The sequence below is a fragment of the Amblyomma maculatum genome, chromosome 10, assembly GCF_055883805.1.
Source record: "Amblyomma maculatum isolate TAMU_Amacu chromosome 10, ASM5588380v1, whole genome shotgun sequence".
In the NCBI taxonomy this organism is placed as follows: domain Eukaryota; kingdom Metazoa; phylum Arthropoda; class Arachnida; order Ixodida; family Ixodidae; genus Amblyomma; species Amblyomma maculatum.
The window spans coordinates 64,603,026-64,620,197 of NC_139353.1; the positions used below are offsets into that span (position 1 = coordinate 64,603,026).

A 17,172-nucleotide genomic window follows, 5' to 3' on the forward strand; every position below is an offset into this window, starting at 1 on the left:
TTTTTTCTCTCCTCTATCTGGATGTGAAACAACCAGACAGGGTTCGGGAAATTTCCGGCTTGTAATCGCCGCCAGGCTATGGCCTCTTTATTATTTAAGCTAGGATCCGGTGGCGGCATCAGACGTCTTCCTAATCTATAATTTTCGATTATTTCTTTATAGGTTTGCAAACGTTCGTCCATCGCCTGGCAGTCGGGCGGCTCCGCGTTTGCCCGGAAGTAGAGATCTCGGGCTAAATCATGGGCCGCCTCGTTGCCGGGGACGGACGTGTGTGCTGGGACCCAAATTAGGGTGATTTTGCGATCAATTTTAGTTGCAGCTTTTAGAATTCGGGCGGCTTCTTGTGAGACCCTGCCTTTTCCGATATTCCAGAGAGCAGTTTTACTGTCGCTAAAGATCAATCTAGCCTTCGTTCCGACGCAAGCGAGCGCTATTGCGACCTCTTCAGCCGTGTCTATGTTTCTACTTCGGATGGTGGCGGAGACGACTGGTGCGCCGCTACCATCGACTACCGCGGCGACTGCCGCCCCTGATAGGCCGCTTGCAGCGTCTACGTAGGCAACTTCTTTTACTCTGAATTCTTTTGCACTTTTAACCAGTGCTTCTGCTCTCTTCTCCCGTCTCTCCTTGTGGTATTCTGGGTGCATGTTGCGGGGGAGAGGACGGACAATGATGTTCTCGCGACATTGTGGTGGTAGGAAAACCTTGTCGGCTGTGCCCCTATCTATTTTTCGACCCACCCCTTCTAAGATGGTTCGACCCGTGCTCGACCTACTTAATCTTTCATGTTGGGCGATTCTTACCGCTTCAGCAAGTTCCCTCCAGCTATTATGCACTCCCATTTCTATCAGGCGTTCCGTAGAAGAGGAGATGGGTAGACCCAGCGCCCTCTTGACGCAACGCCTGATGAGTGCGTCTATCTTTTCTTTTTCATTGGTCCTGATGTTGAGGAACGGTGTGGCATAGCATATTCGACTTATTATGTACGCCTGCATCAGTCTCAAGAGGCTTCTCTCTTTGAGGCCTCTGCCTTTGAATGCAATCCTCCTAAATATTCCTGTTACCTGCGTCGCGTAGGTAGTGAGTTTTTTTATCGTTCCGTCATTATACCCGTCCTCTTGAATAAAAAGTCCGAGGATTCTGATTTGCTCGACTCTTGGTACGGTTTTGCCGTCGACCTTTATTTCTACGTTAAAGTCGCCCTTGCACCTCATTGATTTTGGATTATATATGAAAAGTTCGGATTTTTGCGGAGAGCACGAAAGACCCCTTTCGGCCGCGTAGGACACAATGGTGTCCGCCGCCGCCTGTAGGCGTTCCTCTATGCTGCCATCGCTGCCGTTGTTCATCCAGAGATTAACGTCGTCCGCGTAAATGCTGAACTTCAGGTCTTTTATGACTTTAAGAGCGGCAGGAAGGCCTCTCATCACCACGTTAAAAAGGAAGGGGGAGAGCACTGAGCCTTGCGGAATTCCTTTACTTCCCAGGTGGACAGTGGGGGATTCAAGGTCCTGAAACTTTAGTTTCAACGTCCTGTTTGTCAGGAAATCCATTACGTAATTATATGTCCTCTCGCCGACTCCTAATTCCTGTAGTCCCGCGAGAATTGCCTGGTGTTTTACGTTGTCAAATGCTTTTGTTAGATCTAGTGCTAGAATTACCTTCGCGTCTCTGGATTTCGAGTCAATTATGTCATGTTGTAATCGGAGCATTACATCCTGTGTGCACAGGCCCGGTCGGAACCCGACCATCTCATGCGGCCACAGGTCGTTTTTCTCCATGAAATTAGTTAGCCTTGTTTGGATTACGCGTTCCATAAGCTTTCCAATGCATGAGGTTAGAGAAATAGGTCTGAGGTTTTCCAATTTCGGGGGCTTGCCAGGTTTTGGAATTAGCACAACGTTTGCAGTTTTCCACTGCTGGGGAAGACGACCGCTACTCCATACTTCTTGCATGTAGTTGGTGAGTGCCGTTATGGAAGCGTCGTCTAGGTTTCGTAGCATTTTATTTGTTATTCCATCGGGGCCGGGAGCTGATCGCGTCTTTAAGCTAAGGATTTCGGCTCTAACTTCCGCTTCTGAGATGGGCGCGTCGAGGGCCTCGTTCGGTGGGCCCGCGTATTGCCTAAGAGGGAGGGATGTTGTATCGCCGACATATGTGTCTACGAGTTTAGTTATTAGTTCCGCGTCAGTCCCCTCGAACGCGTGTCTTGCCTTTGCTATTGTTGTGTTTGACTGTGTTTTCGAACTGTCGGGATTAAGAAGATATCGTAGCAGGCTCCACGTCTTTGAAAGGCTCATGTTGCCCTCCATTTCATCGCACCTGTTACACCAGTTTTGCTCGCAGAGTTTAATTGCATAATCCTCAATTTCCTTATTGTGCCTGGCTATTTTTCGCCTTAGGTTTCGGTTCCATCTCTGACACCGGAGGCGTCTTTCCATACCTTTTTTTGCTTCCCACATGCGTAGGAGTTTCCTGTCGACTGTTTTCGGTGCATCGTCCCCCTCTAGGGTAATGGTAGCGGATTTAACGTGGTGCATGAGGGTTTCTGCCCAATCGTCGATATTTTCAATATTTTGGTCCATGTTGGCAGATTCTCTAATTTGTCTGAATTTCTCCCATTCGATTGCGCTGATGATCTTTTCTCGTCTTACTTTGACTCCCCGTTTAAGCGTTATTTCGAGGACGTAATGATCGCTTCCAAAGTTGAGCTCTGTGTTGTTCCACCTAAGCTCCTCTATGTTTTTGGTAAATGTTAAGTCTGGGGTTGTGTCTTTGCTCACGCTGTTTCCCACCCTCGTCGGGCAGCCAGAGTCTGTCTGCAGGGTGAGGTTTAATTCGTGAAAATCTTCCCATAACTGCCTGCCCTTCGGATCTTGCCTATTATATCCCCACTCTTGGTGGCAGGCGTTGAAGTCTCCTACAATTAGCAGGGGGTTAGCTCCGGCTGCCTTCATTGCTTTGCGAAATAATGTCTTGAACCTAACTTTGCGCTGCTGAGGAGAGCTATATATGTTTAGGACGAAAATACTGGGTTCCTTCTTCCTGCCCGTGATGATTTCAACGAAAACCGCCTCAATGTCGCGAGAACTAATTTCATGTTCGATCACCGCTACGTTCCTTTTGACGAATGTAGTGACCCGGGATTTTTCTCCCCGGCCACTAGCAAACGCTTGATATCCTGATAATTTAATTACTCCTTTGCCAGTTTCCTGCAGGGCTACGGCTAGAGGTTTTTCAACTATTTGCTCGAGATGTTGTTGCACTAACGCTCGCTTGCGCGGGAATCCTCGGCAGTTCCACTGCCATACCGTCGAATTAATCTTTGGTTGCGTTTTGCCCATGTTGGAATTGGTCAAGTATCTCTTCTCTCACTGTTTGCCTTTCTGCCATAGCAGCAAGAGCCGCGTTTGTTTGTTTAGATTGTTCCTGAATTCGGTTTAGGGCGCCTATGATATTGGTCATGCCTGTCTCAAGCCGCTCGAGTCTCGCCCCGTATTTGGCGTCTAGTCTACGCTCTATTGCCGCCAGCGGATCCGTTTCCCCGCCTCTTCGTTTCTGCGGGGGAGGTGGCCTGCACTGTTCAGTGCAGTCACAAAGACGTAGACATGCAACAACAATAAATTAATATTATCTTCACGACTGCAAAAATCTGGCGCTGAATCTCACAATGTAAAACGATAGTTCCAGTATGGGCGATTTTTGTTTTGAGAAACTGCCAGGCACAATGATGCCAGGAAAAAGGTATATAAAAAAAGTGCACCGAACAAAAAGGAAGATGGGCACTGAGCTGCACACCACCCACTTTTATAGTCGGACTTACTTTTTTAGAATTTTCAAGAGGACTGTGACCTTAGTATTTCTCAAGCATTTTTTCGGAAAGTCGATGCTGAGGCCTTTGCTCAACACGTCCAATGGATTCTGTAAGCATAGGGATAAGCAACGATCAGATGATGATTCCTAGAGTAAACAAAAATTTTTTTAATGCCATTACGAAAAACGTCCCCGAATTATCGCGGAAAAGGCATAAACAACAAGCAACTGCAATTATGCGAATACTGCGGCACACTGCTGAGCGCTGCTAAACGTTCAGAGTTACGGTAGTCGCCCTTTCATCAAAACATGCAATCACTGACAGAACGGCGCCTTAGGAAATACTCTGAAAAACTCGCTTTAGAGCAGCACTTTGACCCTAGCCGCGGGTGCATGAACTTCCGTACAAGCAAACGTGTTTTTGCGGATCCTTGTTCGCTACATTGCGTTTGCTACTGGCCTTTGTACTAGTTCCTTAATTTCTCCTGTAAAAATTTGATAGCGACATTTAGGGCCACCTAGGCCTGGGAATGCGAATCATCGCTACTTGTGGTCGCAATGTGTCTGCAAACGGATTTGACAAGTAATAATGTTTTTTGCGTAATCATCTTCTTCACCTCGCTTTTGTCGCATTGCTTCCGCCTCATGTTGCAGGTATTCTCGTCCTGGTCGCATATTTTGCAGTATTTCTTCTGCTACGTGTTGAATAAGCATGTCAACTGCGGCGTTTTGATTTAAAAGACCGCTTTTCTAGCCTTCTTGCATTTATGTGGTCGTCTACGTCGTCACTGTGCCTCTTCGGAGTCTAAGCATTCGCGAGACCTGCCCCGCGGAGTCTTGCTTGCAGACGGGGTTCTGTTGATAGTGCAGACATAGCTGTCTGCAGTTGACGGACATGACAGATGGATTGCGCGATCCCGCTGGCCACCTCTTCTCCACTAAAATCGCAACGCCATGCGATGTGTCACCAGCACGAAACCAGTTTGGCCCCGTTTTAACAAGGCATGCGATATGAGCGCTGGAAGCATGTCCTAAGATGGGCTAGTCCGCGTTCCCCATAAGCGGTAATGTCGCTTCCAATGTTACATACTTGCATTTCCTTATTTTTATCAGGGCGACGTAACGTTCTGTTCATGCAATGAGTATTTACTATATATGTCAATACAAAGGAATACAATTCAGACCCTTTAAGCAGTATTAAGCCACGTTGTGAGCATAAAAGGAGCCGACAGAAATTGAAGTAATATTTTCCAAGTGTACGCAGAAGGGATGGAATAGCTTTTATAACGGGCGATGTGAAATATCTCGAGCCAATCCATATCCATTAGCTTGTTTAGGCAGTAAATATTTTCTTTGTGCAGCCCGAGCATCTTACTGGGAAGATCGACCGCTGATTATGAAAAGCCTAATCATGTCATCGGGTGGCATGATCCTGTGCGTCAGACCCTCCGCCCGGCTACCAATTCCAATGCTGCAGGCCTTATACCCTCTCAGGCCTTCCAGCCCGCCGTCCGTCATTTACCACCCTCTCCTCGCTTTATTACTGCGTAAGCAATACTATTCTAGGTCTCAGACCCTTCGCGTAGCCACGGCTGGTAGCCACGGTGACCTTTAGAGCAGCTACAGATGGGCTCCGAGTTCAAGCCGTCGCGTGGCCGCGGCCGGTATCCATGGTGCGCCGCAGATGGAGCGGCGCCGCTGCCGAGTGGGAGGAAGAGGAAGATGAGGAGGAAAGGCAGGGAGGTTAACCGGTAAAGGAACTGGTTTTCTACCCTGCACTGGGGGAGAGGGATAGGTGGGTATAAAAGTTGTGGGTCAGAGAGGGATGGGTGAAGACAGTACAGTCACATCATATCACGTCACAGTCATATCGCGTAACATAAAAATACATAGCCTTTCGATCAGTCCTGTGCTTATCATAAAGCGTAGAAGTGCCTGGGAGGCCTTCACCGCACACGATCGCCATGGCCAAGGACCTAGGATCTTAATTTCAGTTAGTGGGCGTCCATCTAGACGCTCCAGCGCACGGCATAGACACCGCGTTTGAGTGTAACGTCCTTACTCCTAGATGGCGCCTGTGGAACAAATATGGTATAAGTGAAAGGAGAAAACTTGCACGGGATGCCTAGGTGGTGCCGCCGTGTTTATCCGCAGTTTCTATTTTTCTGTCAGAGATGGCGCTCTCTGTTAGGAGCAGCAGCGCCGCTCGACGGTGCTTTGGAAGCCTATAGCCGCGTCGCCCTGATACATTTATGTAGTGTCAAACGCAGTATGGGGGGGGGGGGGGGAGGGGTGTAGGTTATCACATTTAGGCGCAGTTATTGTATTAAAGTTTTAGATATCCAGATATTTGAGCAAAATATAAAACCAAAATGCCGAAATAAAGTTCGTTCCGCGGTTCAGGCCTCCGTTATTGTCCGTGGCCGTTTTACCTGCAAGACATCTCCACATTGCAAGGTCAATTGACTCATTGCCAGCCTCGTTATTATTGGGATATCTATATGTGGCAGCCTTCACATAGCATTGTCACGTGACCCATTGTCAGTGGATGCATGATTCATCATCATCATCAGCCTGATTATACCCACTGCAGGGCGAAGGCCTCTACCATATTTCTCCACTTAACCCGGTTCTGTGCTAGCTGCATCCACTTGACCCCTGCGAACTTCTTAATCTCATCCGCCCACCTAACTTTCTGCCGCCCCCTGCTACGCTTTCCTTCCCTTGGAATCCAGTTTGTTACCCTCAGCGACCATCGGTTATCTTGTCTTCGCACTACATGTCCTGCCCATGTCCATTTCTTCTTCTTAATTTCTACTAGAATGTCGGTAACTTGAGTTATTTCTCTGACCCACTCTGCACGCTTTCTATCTCTTAATGTTACCCCTACCATTTTTCGTTCCATAGCCCTCTGGGTTGTCCTCAACTTAAGTAGAACTTTCTTGGTTAGCCTCCACGTTTCAGCCCCATAGGTGAGTACAGGCAAGATGCAACTGTTGTATACTTTCCTCTTGAGCGATACCGGTAAGCTGCTAGTCATAATCTGCGAGTGCTTGCCAAATGCGCTCCATCACAATCTTATTCTTCTTGTTATTTCCTTTTCGTGGTCCGGATCTGCGGTTACTACCTGTCCTAAGTAGACATATTCACCTACTACTTCCAGTATTTCGCTACCTAATGTAAACTGCTGTTCCTTCCCGAGGCTGTTGAACATTACCTTTGTCTTCTGTATATTGATTTTCAAGCCTACCTTTCTACTTTTCCTGTCTAGGTCGTCAATCATTATTTGCAGTTCATCCCCCGAGTTGCTTAGCAAGGCAATGTCATCAGCAAATCGCAGATTACTGAGGTATTCTCCATTTACCCTTATCCCTAACTGCTCCCATTCCAAGTCTCTGAATACTTCCTCTAAACAAGCTGTGAATAGTACTGGGGAGATTGTGTCTCCTTGCCTAACACCTTTCTTTATTGGAATTTTGTTACTTTCTTTATGCAGAACTATGGTTGCTGTGCAGCCACATCTTCCAGCACTTTCACGTACGGCTCCTCTACCCCCTGATTTCGCAATGCCTGCATCACCGCCCAGGTTTCAACTGAGTCAAATGCTTTTTCGTAATCAATGAATGCTATGTATAAGGGCTGGTTATATTCCGAGCATTTTTCTATCACCTGATTGATGGTATGGATATGATCGATAGTAGAGTACCGTTTCCGAAACCCTGCTTGATCCTTTGCTTGATTGCAGTCTAAGGTTGTCCTGATTCTATTAGCGATTACCTTAGTAAATACCTTATACGTAACAGACAGTAAGCTGATTGGTCTGTAATTTTTAAGGTCCTTAGAGTCCCCTTTCTTGTGATGCATGATTCATCTTATCAATAACAATGAGTCTTCCTCCTTACCCTTATCCCAGGAAAACTTAACTTGAACCAAGTCCCCAATAATGCTACTTTTTAAACAGAATACGTTATTAATCAAATTTCTTCTAATCCCATGACGTCCGGGATGCCCGTATATAAAGTGATCGCGGTAGTCATTGCTCGCCTAGACTGGGAAATGGAGACACATTGCGTCGATGGTTCGTCCTTTTATTTATATGCGTAAAGGAAAATGCGCCAAATAACGTGCAGCCTCCAACACAACAGCGTGTACTTACACTGAATATGAAGTGAATCCCAAAGTCGCTGCGTGCTTGGACCATAACACTACGCTGAGTGGCAGTCAGTCCTTTCGGAATTCCCGGAAGCGACGACATTTTTAGCGGCCTTGAACCTTGGGACTTGGGATGGCGATAACAGCGGCTGACGGCGGCGACTCGGTCTGTTCTGTGAATATAGAATGAATAGGAATTGATTTTAGTGATAGCGGTCAAATATAAATCAATATTGAAATGACCGCTGCTAGCCAGGGCTAAATGTACCTTGTAGCTCCAGCCTAAATGTTTTATTTTGATCAAACCCTACGTTTGAAATCGGGCTCGGCTCTTTGATTAGGGGTGACTCGAGGGTTGTTGTTTGAAGCTTTAAAAAGAGATTGCCAAAATGCTTATTTTTCAAGTTAGGGCTGCATGGTCATCCTTGCGCACCTCGTGCTTTAGCAGTGCTGGTTATGTATGTCTATAGGACGAACATATTCAGAGAGTAATTATTGATCCCTACTGCCATCTGTTCTCGTAAACAGTGCCGTTGGAAAATATATTTTCCATGAAGAGCAGTTATTCGTAATAAGGCGAAGGCCTTTATAGGATCATGAGTGTGGAAGCGGGCAGAGTGGGTCAGAGAAGTAACTCAAGTTACTGACATTCTAGCGGAAATTAAGAAGACGATATGGACATGGGCAGGACATGTAGCTCGAAGAGAGGATACCTAATGGTCTCTAAGCGTAATCAATTGAATTCCAATCGAAGGTAAGTGTAGCAGGGACCGGCAGAAAATTAGGTGGGTGGATGAGATCAAGAAATTTGCAGGGGTCAAGTGGATGCACCTAGCACAGGACCGGGTTAATTAGAAGAAAATGGCAGAGGCCTTCGCTCTGCAGTAGGCATAGTCAAGCTGGTGATGATGAGTGTGCATGGAGAGCATTTGGGCGGCCGCGGAGCGCGTCACATAGTCATTGTCAAAAAATAATATTGATGAGTAAACAAATGGTTGTATAAGGCAAAGGGCGAAGAATGTGTGATGAATGTTCGTTTATGTGGAGTAATCAGTTAATTAGTTACAGCCTAAAAAGTCTTAAATTTGGTGTCAAAATAGTTAAGGACATCCATATAGCATGGATATGTCAAAATTGCGCAGAATGAGCAAATATTGTGCAAAATCCTTAAAGATAGAAAAAGAGAATAGAACGAGAAAAAAAGAATCAAATATATACAAAAGCATGCAAATCAGGCCAAAATGTCGCAGGAAAGGCTTTCGCCTTAGCGCGCTTAAAAGAGATCTAAGTCCCCCACATGCCCACATTTTTCTGAACATTATGCAAACTTAGAACACTGCATGTTTTCCTGCCCTGTTGCTATACAGTCACCTCACTTTCCACACCCTCCTCTCCCAACCTGGCGGGCTTGGTTCGCCTCTGACCGGCTGAAGGACCAGTTGGCCTTGGTGACACTGGCCCAGGACATTCTCGACGCTTAATAGTGCGTTGAATAAAGTTGTTTCCTCCTCCTTCTCCTCCTCCAACGATCTGTTTTGTTCCGGAGGCCACCTGTTAAGTTTTTGAACAATACAGGTTCGAGGGTTCGAGGGCATTACTGAGCGCATGCCCTTTTGCATGTGAACGGCTAATAAAATTCCTCAAAGAAATTGTAGCGTCATCGTCTGCACGAATTAAAACTGCTTTCTTCGCAGGATTGGCGTAATGATGTGATTTCGTATTTAACTTGTGTAAAGCTAAGCTCAGAAAAACTGACACTCCAGCAAGTTGGTACAGCATGTTGGAAAATTTCCAGCGCACACAGGACAGGGACAAAGAATTGCGTTTGCGAATAAACGCTTAGTTGCGAGTCAGCGCTTGCGGTGTTCTCTCCTTTGTCCCAGTCCTGTGTGGGCTGGAAATGTTCCAACTAAGCTGAGAAAGTGGGTTCAGCCGCGGAAAGCATGGTTGGACTATGATACGGTGGCTACATATAATGACCGAAGCCACGATGGTTTGCTCTATGTGTAGATTTTCATATACAACATGCCTTTTACTCTCTGCTGACGAAATTCATTATCAAAGTACTTTCTACTATGAGCGTTTATAGACCGCGTAAAATGTATTCATCAAATTCAACTTCAGTAGATATTTGGTACTCATCTCGTATTGAAATTAGCAAAAATTAATATTTAGACATTTGCGTCCCGAAAAGATGCGTTACTACAAGATAATACACTTTTTCGTCTCGGACAGCAGTAGCCAGGCCAACAACTAAACCACATTTTCCCGGATTTCCCGTCTTGACAAAGCTCTGCAATCCCATCCTTGGCATGTCTGATGCCGAACTCCAAGATTGTATTGCTTCAAGGTGAATTATTAGGTGTACGCGCTATCATCAGTAGCCCGCTCGGTAACCGAAGCTTGTTTCTCACGTTATTTTGTGTAATATTGGCCGAAAAACGGATGTGTCAAGAAAAAATGAAGATCAAAACGGGCAAAACGTAGAGAAGACATTTTTTGATTGAAAGGCACGTCTGAGCCTATTGCACAAAAGTTTCAGAGATAACCAAACGACTCCGTTAGTTCACTGTAGCCATTGAACCTGTCCTATGGCTGTCTTCTCTCTAGTTGCGCCGCTCAAAGTGGCGGCTAGATTGATGCCATGATTTTCCGTACATGATTAAGATGGCAACGAGTAAAAGCGTTCCCGAATTTCACATTCAGATAGAGCAGCTAGCCTATTAACTGAGTGCGCAGCGTATTCTACCTTTTTGCTTAGCCCCCGTGAATGCGACAGGTGTAATTTACGATGCCATTTGTAAAGTAGATTATTAGTGAGAGCACATCCTGAGCGTTTACGCAGAGCATGCCTTTCAGGTAGTTGCACCTAAGGCTACCTTATAGGAAAACGCGCGCGGTCTCAGGAAGCCATACGCTGAAGCGTCACCCCTGCGAGCCTGGATGGGTACACTAAGGCGCAGTTTGCGATGCTTTCTCGCTGTCTCCCTGCAAAAGTGTCAGTATTTTGCTACCTAGCATTACGCTGACGCCTTCTGCTACGAAGGGAACGCTTGATATACACTCGCTGCATTTTTTCCTCCACGAGAAGCAGACTAGGCCTAATGACTGCGTATGAATAACCTTTTTCATTAAAAGTAACGAAATATGCGACTGATATCTACTTACACTGGAGGTCTCCCGTAACGGAAGCTAGATGCTTCGACGACTCACACGCACGGATCCGAGCGTAGCGATTGCGGGCAGGGCCGACTGCGATCAATCTGCTTTATATATGAAGCTTTTAATGTGCACATTCTATGGTATACGGATTCTCCTAGTCTACTTATCTGCCCGAGCACAGTGCTACCTGTCAGCCCCTATTTATGCGGCGCCAGCCCTGCAAATAGAAATAATCCCCACATAATGGGTTTTCTGCCCCGGACAATGATTTTCTCTTTGATATAGTGTCGCTGTTGCCGCCAGTAATAAATTAGTGCTACAGATTTATCAAAGCAGTAGCCCAACTCTCCACTAAAGCATCCGCACATCATCACCGGTCCAATTTTCTTAAGATCGGAGAAGCAAGCGCCATCTGCGAGCTTTGACATGTACTTATTGCCGCAGCCTGCAGTGGCAAAGTGTATGCGAGCAATTCGCCTAACCGACCACAGGGGACGCAGTGGGCAGAAGAAACGCGAAGTGTAGCGGCTGCATGCCTTGCCATTGAAACGTGGCGCCTATAGAAGGAAATCATCAACAACCAATATTGAGGAGCATTGGCGAGCTTGGCTATTATCAACAATATGCCCGTATTTGTTTCCCGAGATGGGGTTATTGCTTATTGCTAGATTACCCATGCAAATGTCCGAGGGAACTACATTGCGAAGGGTATTCTGGAATGATATACACTGGCGGCCGACTGCCGCGCCGCAGTGTGTCATATACCACTGCATTAACGGGGGAAGGCTGCCAAGAACCAGTGTGTTTGTGTCAGGCAGTGGCGTAAGAGGTTGGTAGTGTGGGTACATCTTGTACACTACAAGTGGGTATACTAAAGGAAGCTATGCTTTGGCCGTCTGGCGAGAGACTGAAATAAACTAGCTTTTGACGAACCATCTACTAAGAAAGGAAGTAACTGCACCCCATTCGTTGGTTTGACAGTGTCAATTGTAAAATAATAAAATTAACATCATAACATGGCATCTGCTAGCATAGGTGCGCCTATTATCTTGAAACTGAAATCGTATTCGTATTTCCAGGCTAAGTGAACTAAAATGCGTAGTCAAACAAAGAAAAAAGGTCAAATGAAGCCTAGAAAGCAGCGTTCTAAGACAAGGAACGCAATATAAGAACACTCTACACACACATACCGACAAACCAAAAGCATGTCGCCCGACTACTGTGCCGGAGTTCCCGGGTTCGAACCCGACCGCGGCGGCTGCGTTTCGATGGAGGCGAAACGAAGTGGCGTCCGTGTGCTGTGCGATGTCAGCGCACGTTAAAGATCCCCAGGTGGTCGAAATTATTCCGTAGCCCTCCACTACGGCTCCTCTTTCTCTCTTTCCACTTTCATTCCCACCTTCCTCCCTTCCCCTACGGCGCGGTTCGGGTGTCCACAGAGCAAGTGTGACAGTTACTGCGCCTTTCCCTTCCTGTGAACCAATTATTATTATTATTATTATTATAAAAAAAGAATAAAACATCTGAACACATAGACATATCACATAATGGTGTTGTATTAAATTGCACAACACCACGGTAATTTTTGTCTGTTTTTTTTCATGATATCTATCATGTTTAATTAAGAAAATAAGGCCTATTATGAAGTTTTCGTTTCCTTCCCTCCGAATAAGAAGCAAACTAATTTAACAAATAAAATTCCAGGTCGGTGAGCTCCCTGTGGTCTTTTAATGGCGAAGGGACAGAAGGCCGCTGCACATCACGATTCACTGTTGGTGTAGCTACATTTCAGAACAGCGCATTTTTATTTCGGTAAGACAGATTCTGCTGCAACCTAAAACGCTCATGCCAGAAAAGGCTCCCTGGAAAAGGTTGCACAAATGTAACGAAAGTAAATCTGCATATTTGACCTGTCGAATCTTATCAAAGTTTGAAGGAGGGAGTGACGAAGTCTCCGGAAAAAGAATCGGTAGTTCTAGATACGGCGCTCAATAGCACCGGCTAGAGGCTGTCTGTATGCTTCCTGGGCTCATCGCTAGGCGGCGCTAGAATTGCAAAAAATTCCAAAGACGATCAGCGAAGCCCTGAAGGGTTCGTCCAGCCTGCCTTCCCTGTCTTATTGTTTTGGTAGACTTCGAGAGGTCTGGTGATAAATAAAAGCTCGGCGCCAGAAAGACGCAGCTCGGCTGTTGCACAAAAGGCCCTAGATATAAATTGTATTCAATTATCGAGGTGCTCGAGGACGTAAAGCTCGATTGGAGATTGAGCAATTCATGCCCTTGCCTTATTTCATAGTGAATAATTTGATCGGGCAGCTGAGTGCAGATACAGAAAAGGAAAAGGTCAGATGTCTACTAATATCTTTCAAGAAAAGCGCGCACATGTTTACGCATTGAATTGTGATATACTGTCCCCAGAGCAGTATGCAAATATTGCTCAACTACTCCCTACTGATGCGACATCGGCTATACGCTATAATATACAGGACCGCACCATTACCGTGTTGATGTGGTCTATTACCAAGCCATCCGCATTGCCCTCTCACGATAAACGTAGGGTACAGAGTGAAAAAATTAAATGCCTTGGTAAACTCGTGCGTGACGTCTACATACTTTTGGAGTGAAATTATTTGCCGATACTGTGGTTACATCAACTGTTTTTTCCGGCGTTAGACGGGAATATATTTTTCACTTTTTCTTCCCGTGTAAAGTCCTGATAATTAATGTATTAAAGCAAAGTTCCCCAACAATTCTTGGCCGTGGTTTAGGCACAACGAGCCCAGTACGTTCTCGCGTATAAATTATCCGAGGTTTAATATCGGTTAAAGTGAAAAGGACATGCGAAAACACTTTTTGGCATAGTTTGGCATGTTTTTAATTGGCGGTCTACAATTGACAGACTGCTACTTTTTTTTTCGAAGAGTTTGCCACAAGGCAACTGTTGAGAAAGGGGGAATGGGATGCAGGAGATAGAAAGTTAAAAGAAGGAGTGAAGTCCAGTTGTGCTTATGTATTCGAGAAGGTTGGCAGTATAACGATTGTCCATTGTCCATTTCTCATAATCACTATCGTGATTTCACCGCAGGCCCACCTTCATGATTATCCGTTGCCTAATGTGCGTCGTTGATGGACACGTCCACAACAAGTGACGCACATCGCAGACGTCAGGTGGAGTCTCACAGTGAGGGCACCTGTCAGTCACTGGTAGATCTTTTTCCCGCCATCGGTGTCGAACAGGTGGGGTCAGAGCCGCCCCTGCCCGGATCCGGCGCACTGTCACCTCCTCCTGGCGAGTAAGACTACGGGGGAAAGGTGCGAACACGGAGGAATGAGAGCGCGTGTTCGCTGGCGCAGAACTTGCGAATCGGAAACGTGGGACAGGAACGGATCTGGGGGAAGAGGGGAAGGTGGTAGGTCGCCTGATGTGTTTATATGCGTCATAGCATCTGCTTGTATGTTATGTGGATCGCGAGCATGGCCGCGAATCCAGTGTATGCGAATAGGACATGGGTACTTTGAACATAGCAAATGTATGGACTGCGTTATTTGGAATGTGCGTCGAACGGCCTTAAGCTGTTTAAGGGCAGTGAGAGAGTCTGTGTAAAGATGAAGTGCATTGAATGTAGGAACTGGTGGAAGGGAATGTATGGCATTGTAAATTGCTTGAATTTCCAGTGCCAGAGGGGTGCACGTATCCGCGGTATATGTCACGTGAGTGTTGAGATGCGGATGAGAGGGACTATACACAGAAATAACTCCTCGCTCTGCAGTATGTGATGCATCGGTATATAATATGCACCCTTCAGGCAGATGTGCGGATGGTACCGACGGGGAAGCAGTGGGGCGATTGTCCGTGAGCTGGTAGTACGACCATGAAGGTATTGTCTTTAAATGATGTAGTTGTAAAGACTGTTTGCGAGCTCTGTTTGCCATCCGCTGATCAACGCGTTCAGTGAGCGTATTTAGCTGGGCATACTCCTGAAGTACTGGTATGGGTGTTAGGCGGGGAATATATGTTATTGCACGCATAGCCTCACGATTGATGGCCTCAAGGGAGTCCCACTGTCTGCGGGTGAGACGTTGAAACTGTGCCTGGTATATTATACGTGGCTGGAGGACAGAACGAACAAGCTGGCGGGCCGTGTGAGCACGCGCGCCGCCAGAGCGCATAGCTATGCGACAAATGAGACCTAAAGTAGCGTGAGCGGTCTTACGGATGGCTGTCAGCCACGGGGTGCCAGTCCCAGAGGAATGAAGAAGAAGACCAAGAATGCGAACGGTTTGTACCTGAGGAATTGGGGTAGTATGGTGAGCCAAATGAAGCTGGGCAGAGGCTAGTAGAGTTCTGTCAAGAAAACAACCTGACCATAGCGAATACTCATTTTCAACAGCACAAGAGGCACCTGTACACATGGATTTCACCGGACGGTCTGCACAGGAATCAGATCGATTATATTATTTGCCGGCAGAGATGGAGAAGAGCTATAAAAGCAGTAAAAACAAAGCCTGGGGCCGATTGTGGCACCGATCATCAGCTTCTTGTTGCCAAAATTAAGCTTCGATTGAGGAAAACGCAGAAAACTAGAAGGCCTTTCAGGTATGATCTGGATCAGATTCCATTAGAATATGCTGTGGAAGTGAGGAATCGATTTCAAGAATTAGATCTAGAAGACAAAGAGCCCGAAGAGATGTGGACTGATGTTCGTGATATAATACAAGAAGTTGCTACTAAGGTAGTTCCAAAGCAAAAGAAATGCAAAAAAGCAAACTGGTTATCTGAAGACGCTTTGCAAATAGCTGAGGAAAGGAGGATGGCAAAAGGTATGGGGGAAAGAGAAAGATACAAGGTTCTCAATGCGGATTTTCAGAAAATAGCAAGGAGAGATAAGAATGCCTTCCTGAACATACAGTGTCAAGCAGTTGAGGAGAACAGCCAATTAAGGAACACAAGAGTTCTGTATAAGACAATCAAAGATATCAAAGGAAGCTTCTGTGCTAAGCTGGGCGTGATAAAGGGCAAACGAGGCAAGGACCTCACTGAAGCCTCAGAGATAAAGAAGAGGTGGCAGGAATACACAGAAGAACTGTACAAGAAGGACCCGGATGTGCAAACCCAACATAGGACGGTTGTGATTACTGATCTCGAGCCGGGCATCCTGAAGAGTGAAGTTGAATGGGCCTTAGCCATCCTTGCTAAGAACAAAGCTAGCGGAATTGATGGTATTCCAGCTGAGTTGCTTCAAAACCTCAACCATGACGCTGTTAACACACTGCATACATTATGTCAAAAGATTTGGACAACCCTGCAGTGGCCAAAGGATTGGAGGAGGTCAGTTTACATCCCCATTCCAAAGAAAGGCAGTGCCAAAGATTGATCCAACTACCGCACGATCGCGCTTATTTCGCATGCTAGCAAGGTGATGTTAAAAATCCTGCAAGTTAGGCTGCAGCAGTATGTGGATCGGGAGCTTCCGGACGTGCAAACGGGGTTTCGCAAGGGCAGAGGAACTAGAGACCAAATTGCCAACCTTCGCTGGATCATGGAAAAAGCAAGAGAGTTCCAGAAACCCATTTACTTCTGCTTTATTGATTATGCGAAAGCGTTTGACTGCGTAGATCACAGCAGATTGTGGCAAGCTCTCCAAGAGATGGGAGTTCTAATTCACCTCATCTGTCTCCTCAGGAACCTTTATGAAGGGCAAGAGGCCTCAGTCAGAACTGGGCATGGTCTTACTGATTGGTTTCCGATTGAGAAAGGGGTGAGGCAAGGCTGCATACTGTCGCCCTGCCTATTTAACCTATATGCAGAGTGCATCATGAGGAAGGCCGGTCTGGACGAGTCTTCAGCTGGAGTGAAGATTGCTGGAAAACGTATCAACAACCTTAGATATGCGGATGATACCACTTTAATGGCAGAAAGTGAAGTGGAACTCAAGAGACTTCTGATGCGCGTACAAGAAGAGAGTGAGAAGTTTGAGCTTAAACTGAACATTAAAAAGACGAAGATCATGGCGTCTTGCCCTATCAAGTCCTGGAGCATCAATGG

The 17,172-nt window shown here is 46.2% G+C and overlaps 1 protein-coding gene across 1 annotated transcript in view; it reads right to left on the reverse strand.

Moving 5' to 3' along the window:
• The window catches only part of LOC146176696 (uncharacterized), a 28,207-nt gene extending 20,139 nt beyond the window's left edge, over positions 1–8,068 (reverse strand). Inside the window, exons 1-2 of the mRNA XM_084581360.1 lie at positions 7,970–8,068; positions 3,824–3,921 (exon numbers count right to left, since the gene is read on the reverse strand). Of these exons, the coding sequence (XP_084437486.1) occupies positions 3,824–3,921; positions 7,970–8,068 (197 nt within the window). The remainder of the gene's footprint in view (positions 1–3,823; positions 3,922–7,969) is intronic.
• Between the last annotated feature and the right edge of the window lie 9,104 nt (positions 8,069–17,172).